At 38.3% G+C, this 14,002-nt stretch overlaps 1 protein-coding gene across 1 annotated transcript; it reads right to left on the bottom strand.

The window, feature by feature from the left end:
• Positions 1–5,965: 5,965 nt before the first annotated feature.
• On the bottom strand, positions 5,966–13,233 carry LOC117305376 (kelch-like protein 18). Its single transcript, XM_033790247.1, has 4 exons — positions 13,101–13,233; positions 10,833–11,099; positions 9,987–10,274; positions 5,966–8,316 (listed from the first exon to the last, which is right to left on the bottom strand). Exons 1-4 carry the CDS (start codon positions 13,107–13,109, stop codon positions 7,081–7,083), a joined length of 1,800 nt encoding a protein of 599 aa, XP_033646138.1. The 5' UTR covers positions 13,110–13,233; the 3' UTR covers positions 5,966–7,080.
• Positions 13,234–14,002: the final 769 nt, after the last annotated feature.

The following is a 14,002-nucleotide window of genomic DNA, read 5'->3' as shown; positions in this document are numbered from 1 at the left end:
TAAAATGGTTACATTTTTTTATTATTGCCTCACAACTACCTTTCCAAGATAAATAATTGGTAGTCTTTGTGTTGTTTTGAATTCAAATGCTGTACAATTAATGCTCAAAGATGAAGCAAATAATGTTGTTATACATACCTCTTAACAAATTGTGAAGTTTGATTGGTCGAGAACCAATCACGTGCCGTGCAACAAATACGCATGTATCATGGCTAAAGATGCCCGGGTAACATGAAAAGTGATGTACACCGGTGTACATCACCTTGACTTGACTGTTCCCACCGTTGGTCGATTTCCAGCGCTGTATGAAACACGCGCGGGTTCGAGGGAACTGTCAGGAATTGTTTCTTGTTCGTCTGCTAATTAAACAATGAATACTCCGTTGTAAATGTTTAAGATTACAACAGAACTTCGAGAAGAGGAATATTAATGTTACCAAGGTATATTTGACAGTTTTCATGCTACAGGTTTGTTTTATACATGTACAACAGGCACTATGATTAACCTGTTACTTGTTAAGGGAAGGTACATTTGTTATCACTATTTAAATTAATGGCAACAACAATTTTTAGTAGAAGCCTTCAGCAGCTTTCAGTTGTATACAATTTGGAGAATTGTTTTACTTCGAAGTAACACGGTTAAGGAAAAAGATATATAAGTTGTATGCTCCGAATTGGGAAAATAAGGAATTAAGGCCCGGTCCCACTGCAGCGATAACGATAACGATAACGATATCGATAATGATGCCAAGAGAACGCATTCCATTGGTTGAATGAGTGTGTGCGTATTCTGCGTGGAGCAATTGGACCAATATAGTGCGTTTTCTTTGCGTATTGATCGTTATCGTTTTGGTTATCGTTTTGGTTATCGCTGCAGTGGGACCGGGCCTTTATGATGATCTAGGAACTTATATGTAGTTATGCTTTGATGTTACTGTAAGGTGACAAACTTGCCTTAGAAAAGTTCTTATATTGTACAATTCAACCTTAAAGGAACATTACATGGTTGTTTTTTGCTAACAAAACAGTTGCTGGCAGTGTAAGCATTTAATGTAATCCATCATATACATAAACTGTCAAATCTGTAGAAGTTTAGTCATCTGGGTCACAAGAAAAAAAGTGAGAAACTGATGACACATTTTGCATGACATACGGTAGATTAAAAAATAATGAACAAAACGCTCACTAAGTAAATCTGTAAGCTCAGAAGAGTTCTTTTACCAATTCTGTAATGTTCCTTAAAATGTTGCGACTGCATTGAAAGACACTTTCATTGCTGGCATGGCAGTTCAAGGGTTACACTACCATTGCATACAGGAATGTGTTGCATGACTCTTTTCAAAGTAAGAATGGGTCTCCATTATGTCATCCTCAAGTCTTTTGCAATTTTGCCATCAGACTTCTTTCTTGATTTGTTGATATTATTCTTGCATTATCAACTAATCTTAAAATGTTGTTATTGGACCAGTTTTGTTATTGTATAAACCACAACTTTTGTTTGTTTTAGGTTGTAAAAGATTAGCATGGTGACTGCTACATTGTATGGTTGTAAACATGTTTATACAGTAGGCAATTCAATGTTTTGTAATTTTGTAATGCTTTAAAAAAAAAAAAAACTCCAGGCAAAGGTTTGGTTGTGATAGGTCTATTAAAAGGAATATTAACCCAGATGAGTTTAATCACTTTCATTTAAACTATTTCTGTGGCGTCACTCTATAGATGAAAGGGTAGATTATTTTTTTTAAGGTTTTTTTTTCTTTCATTATTATCTCGCAACTTCGACGACCAATTGAGCTCAAATTTTCACAGATTTGTTATTTTATGCATATGTTGAGATATACCAAGTGAGAAGACTGGTCTCTGACAATTACCAATAGTGTCCAGTGTCTTTACTAACTTTCATTTAAACTATTTGTGTGGCGTCACTCTATAGATGAAAGGGTAGATTATTTTTACGAATTTACACTTTAACTGTCTATTCGATCTGAACTAAAGTAAATAGTAAAAGACTTGAAAATTACTGCCTTTTCAAATAGAAAAATAACATGATGTGCAACAAAACAAATCAAAAACATGCTACTTTCAATTTACAAAAATGTTTTCCAGTTAAACAATTTCACATTAGTAACACAATTTATTGTTAACTGGGCAAACTGACAAAGTACTCAATAATGTTGCAATCACTATAAAGTATGCCTCTCTTGACATCCCGCACAACTAGACCGGTCTGAGATCTATCAGCAGTATGCTCCATGTTCCTTGAACTCGCCTGGATAGCACCTATAGTTTATTATTATTATTATTATTATTATTATTATTATTTATATTATATTTTGCAAAATAGGTTTGAAATGTGACCAATCAATTGACAAAGTACGCGAAATGAGACAGACTAAAAAGTATTATTCAATTAATTGAAACTGTAATATTCAATGGGGAAAATAGTTTAAGTCAGAGAATAAGACTCTTGACATGCCTGAAGTGTGGATTCCTGACTACAATGTGGGTACTCGTCTTCCACTCGTACATTCTATCCACGAATCAACACTTTTTCCTCTATTCCTATAGACCAACCCGACGCGCACCGGGCGCACAAGTGTTGAGCACCGCACGGTGAGTTAGGGGTCAAAGACGCAGAATCTGCATACATGTAATAGTCGCTAAAATGCATAATATCAGCACGGTACGTATTTTGTCAGAATTTCAGTATTTTACTTTCAACTTAATTTTAAAAATTTATCAAGAATGTACTACGTTGTTATATCATGCAGCCACATCAAGGAAAATTCATAGATTGTCGAGGAAGACATTCAATTCCCATAAAAAGTGAAAAGGAAATTGATTTTCTCTTGTCTTTGTGCACAAAACTAGGCACAAAGACACCCCAGCAGTGGCGCATGGCGGTGCCCAGCACTTGCGCGCCTGGATCGGTCTATTAACTTTCTTTTGTTTCTGATCATGCAGGTGCTTGAAAGATAAACAAATAAAGGTGGGGTCAGAGTGCTCTGTTATTTTAGAAAGAGAGATAGTCATAAAAAATGAAAGACAATGTTTCAAAGGAAAGAGGCTTTGGTCAAGGGTCAAATATGTTCCAAACAAGATGACATAATCATCTTTTATATTTTTATTGTCTACATTTTCAAAAGGTTACAGTTTTATCACACAATGCAACTAGCCCTAATGTTCTCTGTTTGTCCATGGTTTGTCGGAGTTAGTATATTGATATTAAAGGGACACATTGCCTTGGATCGGGCGAGTTGGGTCTATGAAAAGCGTTTGTAACCGTTTGTTATAAAATGCAAATGGTTTGAAAGATGTTAATTGTAGAATATAATGATCCACACAAGCATACCTGGAAATTGTGTGTTTTTTTTTTTACTTTGCGAACTAACACAGTCGACCATTTTATGGAGTCAAAAACTTGACTCTACAAAATGGTGTGCCGTGTTAGTTCACCATGACAAGGAAAGTCTGCAATTTCGAGGCATATTTGTGTGGATCATTATATTCTACTTTTAAAACATCTTTCCAACCATGCATTTTATAACCTTTTTCAAACGCTTTTCATAGACCAACGGCCGGATCCACGGGGAAACGTGTCCATTTGAACAGCACAAGTTACATGACACTATTTTACTTAAAAGGAGGGAAAATAAATGTTTGGTTATCACTCTTAAAACTAATGACAATAAAAACTTACTACATTAGAAATACAGCAGCTTTCGATGGTATCAAGCATTTTGAAAATCAATATTCACTCTGAATGAATGGTGTGGTTATAGAAAAATAAATGAGTTTTTATCCCTCAAAATTTGAATCTGAGAAGAACTACCAATTGTAAAGTCAGTTAAAGATATAGTAGTGATAGTAAAGATCGTGTATTCCAACTACGAATTTGGAAAGGTTTGCGGTAACACCATGTAATGACTATCTATAAATGAGTTGGGGGTGGTTCTGAAAAGAACCGTTGGTTTCAACACTTTCAGAACCACCCCCAACTCATTTAGAGAACGTCATTACATGGTGTTACCGCAAACCTTAGCATAACGTATTTCCACGGATTGTTTTCCTGCATGGACATAATTGCTCTTACAAAATAGCTATCACAAAAGCGCGTCCATCTTTGAAATGAAATGTTTGTATACGTATAGGATTTACAATAAAACGGTTCAAAAACCAAAGATATACTTTCACTTCAAAAATACATTGAAACACATAAATATGCCACTTTCAAATCTACATTAACCTGACATGGTTAAAGCACTGGACACTATTGGTACTTATCAAAGACAAGTCTTCTCACTTTGTGTAGTTTAACACAAGCATAAAATAACAAACCTGTGAAAATTTAAGCTCAATTGGTCGTCGAAGTTGCGAGATAATAATGACTGAAAAATTACCCTTGTCACACGAAGTTGTGTGCTTTCAGATGCTTGATTTCGGGACCTCAAATTCTAAAGCTGAGGTCTCGAAATCAAATTCGTGGAAAACTACTTCTTTCTCGAAAACTACGTTACTTCAGGAGCCGTTTCTCACTATCGTTTTATACTATCAACCTCTCCCCATTACTCATTACCAAATGAGGTATTATGCTAATAATTTTTTAGAGCAATTACCAACAGTGTCCACTGACTTTAAAGAGTACCTCATTTATTTGTTTGTTTTAAACGATTGGTAATTTTCAAAGACCAGTATCTGCACTACATGTGACCTAACATGAAATAACAAACCTATGAAAGTCAAAAGCTCAATTAGTTATCAGAGTCAAGAGAAAACAGTGAAAAGAAACATTAGCCTAGGTGTTTTCACTTTTCACAAACATCAGGTTTTGGCGGGACACGCACGATAAAGAACAATCGCATTACTCTTTTCCTAAAAAATATAGCACTTTACGCAAATCTTTTTTAATGTCCAAATCTGTGAACTTTCATGTTTTCAATCTTACCAATGTTTTACACACACTTAAACTTACAGTCACTTTTTAAATGTTTCATAATTGTGAGGAAGTGCATGGAATATGCAAACACAATTCTATACAAACAAATCCAACAAAAGTACAACCAAAGTGAAATTATTTTTTGATGGTAGAATTTGAACTTTCTATAATGTCCAATATCTTCAGTGAGAGATAACTAAACTATCCAACTCAAGTTTTCTTGAAATGTAACTTGACACACTACATCATTTGTGGCTGACACAAAAGGCAGGCCACTTCTAGGTGTGGGCTACAATCAACTATTTTTCCAGGGGCAACTGCCACCTGGGGCTGAAACAGGTATCATCCATCAGAAGCCTGGCTGGTATGAGCAGAAAGCACTACCTCCCCACCGTTACGAAGCAATCATGGTTAAGTGCCACAAGTTTCACGACCCAGGGACTCAAACCCAAACTCTGCTGATCATACACCAGAGCTTGAATCTGGTGCTCTTAACTGACACGCCACAAACAATACTGCACATGTAAGGCTGTGGCTGCAAGTGCGAACTTAGAGAGTTGACTGTTTCAGCCATATTCAATGTTCACGCTATAGTTCAACACAACCTGAGAATCTGTCTCAACTCTTAAGACTTCAAAGACCTGCTTGAACGAAAATGTCAAGTCGTGAACTTTCCTTAATTTCATTTAAAATTTGCTCGGTCATTAAGGAAATCATTTCATATATGACTGTAAATTATTTTAATTGTGTAAAAAAATAATCGGTCTCCTGACGATGACTAGAGCAAGCGAGTCGAAACGTTGAGACCAATTTCAGAACTGACTCCGCGGCAGTACAGTTAATTACGATCCTATAAGCTAAAGTAGTAGTCCAGTCTAATTTCTATACCATCCGCCCTGGTAATAGTTAAAAAGCAGGACAGTTCTTTTCAGAACTGAGAAGTCTCCCGAACCTCCGATTATCTACTCCTCGGCAGTAGAATAAAGCAAGACAGTTCCCTAAGAACAACTCTACCTGGCAAGTAGATACACACATGGTGTTACCGCAAACCAAATATACAAAAAAATAATCATTTTGAATACCCTTATCCAGCGCTTTTCTGAAAAAGCTCTGTTATGAATCACTCATGTTACAATGTAGATGGGAGCTCCAATTTGTATAGCCGCTTTGTTGCAGCGGGGAGGTATAACAAAGCATGACATGACAGCAAAGCATTGTCATTTTGATGCGCCGTCAACAGCAGAAGTGTTTTTAGTTCCTTCAGAACCTTGAGGCTGGGCCTCATTTTTTAGTCGATAATTACAAAAAATATGAAGTATACCCATATCAAAATTACATTTAAATGGTGAACAAACGCATTATAAACAAGATAATTAATAGCATTTCCGTTAAAAACATTCCGCTCAAGTAGCTGTTTAAGTATAAATAAGAAAGAGACTAGAGATTGTAACAATAGTTAACATGATCAGTGAAAACTCAGAAGATTGGCAAGTGTACAACATTAGATTTAATTAAAAACCATTTTCGCTCCCATTGATGCCAAATGGCAACACAAACTCCCCATGCAAAACACTTTAGACATGATAGAGCGATGTTCATGCATCACGATTGAAAGCGCATGACAAGAAGAATAGCGCCCGGGCTGACCGGTCGCACATGGTTAATGCACTTGACAAGTAAAATAGCTCCCGGGCGCTATTCCACTTGTCATGCGCATGTACCATGTGCATGGTTACTCGCGTGCACGCTTGGTAACTATCAAAAATAGCACCTGTCACATGATGATGAATGGACCAGTAAGAAATCGACTCTCGATCATGAAATGAGGTATAGTAAAAAACTTATATCACACAGCCCATATCACACCCTGCGTATTGTGCCTACATGTATGTCACTTTTAAAAGCCGTAACACAAAAAGGTAAAAGTTACAAGAGGTAAATGTTAATTCAAAGGTTGCGCTTTCGCGTCCAATGATGATCGTCACCTGTGTGAAAGTTTGCTTGAAGATCAAAGCACCCAATAATTAATGATAATGATCATGGTTTTGCGATTTATGTAAAACCATGATTTTGGCATACTGTAATGAGATTTTACCTACAATTAAATGTAATGTTACTCTATTGATGTTGAGGTTATCTCTTGGGTTATCTCTGGAATACCCTTGCTGTTGCACAGGACTGTACATCTTGCAGAGGTATATCAAATGCAATATCAGCCCAACAATTGGACACCTCTTCAAAGTCATACAGATCAAATTGGGAGCTAAGCTGCATTGGTATATTAAGACCCATTTCATGTACACCACACCACATACCACATAAATACAATCTACCACCAGGACGGTAACTCACTGCAGAACAGAATCTTAACAGAGATGGCAAAGGTACTCTCTTGGTCCATGTGTTACTCTCTGGTCTGAAAGACTCTACATTAACAGTTGGTACCTCCGAACTACTCTGGGCTAAGAAGCCTCCAATCAACCAGATTTCAGAAGCGTTTGTTGTACAAGCGACTTGTAACCGTGGTGTTGGCATAGGTGGAAGGGTAGCGACCCAAGTATCAGTTTGAGTGTGGTAACTCATGGTACGACTTCCAGAAAACAAGTAGATCATGTTGTGGTAAGCAGCCGCACTGAAATCTATAACATTACGAGGCATTGAACTTGCAAACTGCCATTCATCTCTAGCTGGATCATACCATTCAACACTTCTTAATATCTCCCAATCATTCAATCCTCCTAATGCAAATATGTTTCCATTAATAGCAATAAGAGAGAAACTAGATCGTCCTTGTAACATGGGGGAAATTTCAACCCACTTTGCTTGTACATGATTATAGCGAAACACACTCTTCTCACGATAGTCATCTGTAGCCAGATACAGGTCATTGGTGTCTGTCACGGCTAGCTTGGCTCCAAATGTACGACACACTGGTGGCAAGTCAATAAAAAAGCTTGCTTTGGAGGGTGGATGGTAGCAGCATAAAGTGTGCTCTCTATTTGAACGTCCCATCAATAGTAAGACATTCTGAGCAGTCATACCTAAACGTTGTTCTGGTCTTTGTTTGACTTCAGTCAAATCTTGTTGGTGTTTGACTTCTTCCTTCATCTTCTTAATAACATCTTTAAGAATACACTTCATTTCTTGTGTTGTATTCACATCCATCAATCCTTGCAATGTCCCACAAGGAATCTGCTTTAAGCGGATGCTCTGTAGTAAGGTTGGCAAATGCACTGATCTTGAGACAGAATCCCAGTGTACCCATTTCAGAACCATTTTGAGTACAACATCTTCTGATGGGGCATTGAGTTTATTACTCTGTACTAAGTCCTGCATAACATCCAGACTGGATTCAACTAAATGAGGCTCCATAATCACATCCTGTTTTAAAACAAACAACATTCACAGTTAATCAAAGGTACAGATTTAATTATCTCAACTGTGGCATGGCGAGAAACTTTTCATTGAAGACAATTCATACTTTAAATGAAGAACAATTTCAAATTTGGGTTAGCATCAATTTAGCAAACCTGTGAAGTGGTGGCATAATGTACATTGGGTGCGTTCGTTTAGCTTCACTGGGTCTACCCCGCCGTGCTCACTCGGGTGACCCCCTGACAAGAGCTAAACGAACGACCACTCAGCTCTCTCGTAGTTACGTCGTTTACCTGGGGCCAGCCCCCAAGTGACCCACTCCACAAGCAGGGCACTGGGGGCTGACCTGGGTGAGCCCCTGGAATGATGTCAAAAGCTATTCGAACGCACTGGGGCAGACCGGGGAGGACCCAGGGAAGCTAAACGAACGCACCCACAGTTGGCAACTAAACAATCGACAATGTTTCACGAATGTCAATAGTGCATTTGAGTGTAAATAAACAAAACCAACTAGAATTTTTGTTTTTCACACACCCCATGGTATTTGGTTATTGTTATTCTCACTAACATTTGAGCTCAATTGGTCGTCCTAGTTGCGAGATACATATGAGAGAAAAAAACTCCCTTGTCACACGAAGTTATGTGCTTTCAGATGCTTGATTTGGTGACCTCAAAATCTAATTCTGAGGTCTCGAAATCAAATTTTTGGAAAATTACTTCTTTCTCAAAAACTACTGTACGCCACTTCAGAGGAAGCCGTTTCTAACAATGTTTTATACTATCAACCTCTCCCCTTTACTTGTTACGAAGTAAGTTTTTATGCTAATAATTATTTTGGGTCATTAACAATAGTGTCTACTGCCTTAAAAATGTCTAGTGGTTATTGTTATTGTTTAGCTACAGTACTTATTTATCATTATTTCAAGTTAAAATCCTACCATAATTAAACCCAAGGCTCAAAACTTGGCTTAGACTTGTCCAAGGCTCTTTAGGCAAGTACACCACTTTGAATTCACTGCATGTCTAATGATTAACTGCATTCAAGTCATAGAATGCAGCACTGGAATAACAATACTGGCACAGTACTGCTGAGCCCAAATGCATAGTTTACAAGGTGCTGTAGCACAATATGCTGCTTATCAATCCATGAGCATCCAGGAGAACCCCTTCTCTCTTTGATTAGTGCACTGGGTTCTTTTGCATGCATTACATAACACATGCGATACATGACCCATCCCGTTGATGATAGGAAGTGTCATGGCTGAGTGGTTGAGAGCACCGAAGTAAAACTCTGGTGTTTCTGATCAGCAGAGTGTGGGTTCGTGACACTTGTGTCCTTGAGCAAGAACACTCACATGTAACCATTGCCTTGTCCTTCAAATAAGCTGTAAAGCCGCAGGTCCCATGTGTTATGTCACGCATGTAAAAGAACCCAGTGCACTTATCGAAAAGAGAAGGGGTTTGCCCCGGTGTTCCTGGCTGTGGCTACTGTATTGTAGCACCTTGTAAACCCTTATAAGCTGCTAAATATTGGGTGTCAGAGTTCATCACTGCAATAACCTAGTTATCTGAAAATTTGTATATACTCAGCGCCTTGAGTACACCTTGTTTGGTAGATAAGTGCGCTAGATAAGACTTTGATGTTATATTAGAGGGTTATAATCCTGTAATCTTACCTGGATATGGTAATTGAGGTAATCCCATGCTGCTTCTTTCAGGCTTGCACAGCAATATATACAAGCCAACTGATACATATCAACACAGTTGATAACATGAAGGTTTTTCTCCATGTATTCAGCACAGAAGTGAATAACAGGAGCAACTTGTAGGAGATTGGCGGCAGCAAACACACTCTGTACGCAGTCATTATTTAGACTCAAGGCTCCTGTATACGCAAACTCCAATATCAGCCTCAATGAAGTAGGCTCCATATCTTGAAGTGTAATAATATCACATCGTGATTCCTACAATAGAAAAGAAGATGTTAGTGATTGTAATGTGATGACATTAACATGCAGTTTGAACTACAGACAACAACCATGGAGAAAGATGAAAGGTCAATGCTTCACTGGCTCCCTATCTCTCAACAAATTATCTTCAAGCTAGTGCTTATTGTCCCAAGACTCCCCAATGTATCTCAGAAAACTTCAAGTTTTACACTCCCTCAAGGAATCTTCTATCCAGTTCCATGCTTCTCCTCAATGAACCCAAGTCTCAACACTCCTGCCATTGATTTTAATAAACTCTTCCTAAACTTATAAGGATTTAAAATGTTAGGACTGAGGACGAGTTAGTTCCATATCCATAGGCGTTATGATGCATTAAACCCATTCAGATAGAATTTAACTCACAGCGTTTTGTGAAATCGGCTGCAGGGGTGACAGGTTAGTTTTTTTTTCCAGCTGCGTCATGCATCTGGAGCTCTCTATCACTTTTTATTAGATCTCGTCTTTGGACCACAAAATTTAAAATCTATTCTCAAAACTTATCTTATATGTCACTGTATTAATATGATAACATACCTGCATGCTACCGGTGAACATTGCCTTGAAGTATGGACTACATGCTGCAAGTATATTACGATGACAGGCAAACTTCTGCTGACCAACTTGTAGTGTTATATCAGTCAGGAGTCTCTCCACTCTCAATTGACTCAACTCAGCCAGCAGCATATTCCCATGACTAGAGTCTGAATAGCGGATAACATCAGTGTCTTTGCTTGAACGTAGTCCATTTAAACTGTCTTCACTCTTAAAATCAAACTTTGTTTCTGTTACTGCTGCCATCATCTGAAAGTTTATGACAAAAGGAAAAATTAGGATTTTTTCGGAATCGTCCGTATTTTTTACCAAGTGAGGGCGCTTTCAAACGTATTTGTATTACTTCTGAGGGTATAATCATTCATACCAGGGGCCGATTTCACAAAGCAATAAAGTTCATCGCAAGACAAATTTTAGGTATCACCATAGTGATTTGTATTGTGACATCACACTTTACTTAGCAACTAAGATTGATTTGCAGTTACGATCAATCTTTAGATCTTTGTGAAATCAGCCCCAGACCAAAAACACCTATCAAAGACTGGACCACATTACCACCCAGACATCCTATCCACCACGGACAATAAGACTTTTAAAGGGGCCATTACAACCCACATCTAAAAGACTATGGCACAACAAAAGTGACAGAACGCCAATTAAAACTGTGCAGGATGGATCATGTATACCCCTGTTAGTGTTAGTGATAAAAAATACTATTGAGAGTGCCCTCCACGCGATCAAAAATAAAACGCAAATGATGTTTCATTCATGGAGGCAGAATGGGGCTCTTGAAGTTTTGACCCGATTAAATTGTTGTGGACTATATTATTGCATTGTCTATGGAACAACCAGACTCTCACTCATGAACATTTCTTTGTTTTAACATTTTGAAAACAACAAAATAGGCCTACCCAACAAAATTCAATAAACTCAAATAAATAAATAAAATAGGTCTACATTCTCAACTATAGTTGCGATAACGTAACCCTCCTCCCGACGGCCGCCAGGCCGGAGGGTTACGAGATTGTTTCGAGCGGAAACGGGTTGATCTGGTCCAACACGTACAATTTTGACAGCTACTGAGCTAGTCACCAGATTTGCCCCATTTTTACCACTTTCAAAAATCATGACACAAATTCTGAGGGTACGAACTGAATCCACAATGTCTAATGCAGCCTGCCATAATACTCAAAACAAAACACCATCATTGAGGAAATATTTCGAAGAAAAATGGACAAAAACATTGCGGATTAATTAAGTTCGTACCCTCAGAATTTGTGTCATGATTTTTGAAAGTGGTAAAAATGGGGCAAATCTGGTGACTAGCTGTCAACATTGTACGTGTTGGACTACTCCTAGAACTATTTCGGTTTCGTCCGGCTATCGTCGGACGAAAACGAAATAGTTCTAGGAGTAGTGTTGGACCAGATGAACCGTTTCCGCTACAATCTCGTAACCGCTACAATCTCGTAACCCTCCGGCCTGGCGGCCGTCGGGAGGACGGTCCTACTAAAAACCGACAACTCGCCGACAACGCCGACAACAAGTCCAGAGCGCCGACAACTCGCCGCCAACAAGTTTTAATTACCTCAAAAATGGCCAATAACCCATAGATGTATTAGAACTATATGTGTTCTGTAATATAAACATAAAGTTAATGGAAAAACTTCACAAAAAGTGTGAATTTTTAACCAGAAAAAAACTTCACATGCACGAAAAGTGCGGACGCCATCTTGGCTTAAAAACCGTGTTTGGACCAGACCATTATGATACGGGTAGATTTAGCACTTGTCAACAACAGAGGGCGGGCTTCATGTGAAGACCTTCACTGCAGTGTGCACAGTGCATGACGCTCGCCCTCTATTGCTAAGTCTGACTCACCCGCATCATAATGGACTGGTCCGAACACGATTTTAAGCCAAGATGGCGTCCGACCGTTTTCCGTGAACGTTGTTTTTTTTCTGGTTAAAAATTCACACTTTTCGTGAAGTTTTTCCATTAAATTTATGTTTATATTACAGAACACATATAGTTCTAATACATCTATGGTATATTGGCAATTTTCGAGGTAATTAAAACTTGTTGGCGGCGAGTTGTCGGCGCTCTGGACTTGTTGTCGGCGTTGTCGGCGAGTTGTCGGCTTTAGGACCCCGGGAGGAGGGTTACGTTATCGCAACTATGAACTATCTCAACTACAACATCTGACATGGGTTTTCTTCTGCCTAAATTTCCCCCACTAAATTCACTTACTCTTTTCATTATTCTTGTGAAGAAAAGATAAAGTTGCTCTGGTGACTCGACAGAGTAGTACTACTAGTAGAGGCGACGACGACGAACTGACTGAAATACATGTAAAACACAATTCGTCCGGTAGCCATTTTGTTTTCCGGTGCGTCGATGGCTGTTTCATATTTTATGGAAAGACGCCTCTGCACGAGTAATTCATAAAACAGCCGTCTGTACATATAGTACATCGTGTGGAGGAAACTAGTACAGTCATCTTAATTTTAAGAATGCCTTCACGGTAAAGTAAATGTACCCCTCATGTTGGATAAAAAATTCAATTTTATTAAATAATCTGATAGACCATACCTCTGGGCACACTCAATTTTGGAGGAAGCTAAATCGGTTCACTAATTAGTACCTAATTAGCCGTTTGAAGACACGCCTTTGTCTACTATACGTTAACCGTATAGCACCTGCACAGTCATCTTAATTTTAAGAATGCCTTCACGGTAAAGTAAATGTACCCCTCATGTTGGATAAAAAGTGGACTTTTATTACATAATCTGATAGACCATACCTCTGGGCACACTTATTTTTGGAGGAAGCTAAATCGGTTCACTAATTAGTACCTAATTAGCCAGTTGAAGACACGCCTTTTTCTACTATACGTTAACCATGTAGCACCTACACAGTCATCTTAATTTTAAGAATGCCTTCACGGTAAAGTAAATGTACCCCTGATGTTGGATAAAAAGTGGATTTTTATTACATAATCTGATAGACCATACCTCTGGGAACACTTAATTTTGGAGGAAGCTAAATTGGTTCACTAATTAGTACCTAATTATCCGTTTGAAGACACGCATTTTTCTATCGCGTTAACCGATGGCTCTTGTATACAGTAATCTTTAACAGCGGGTACAGTT

This window comes from Asterias rubens, chromosome 22 (genome assembly GCF_902459465.1).
Source record: "Asterias rubens chromosome 22, eAstRub1.3, whole genome shotgun sequence".
Classification (NCBI taxonomy): Eukaryota; Metazoa; Echinodermata; class Asteroidea; order Forcipulatida; family Asteriidae; genus Asterias; species Asterias rubens.
Note: the sequence above shows the minus strand (reverse complement) of the source record. Positions and strands in the feature narration are given on the sequence as shown.

Excerpts from the sequence above, each read along its gene's own strand:
- LOC117305376 (XM_033790247.1), bottom strand. Across the intron at positions 10,275-10,832 it reads TGTTCACCGGTAGCATGCAG|GAATCACGATGTGATATTAT; the intron begins GTATGTTATCAT and ends TTTCTATTGTAG. Across the intron at positions 8,317-9,986 it reads ACCTCAATTACCATATCCAG|GATGTGATTATGGAGCCTCA; the intron begins GTAAGATTACAG and ends GTTTTAAAACAG.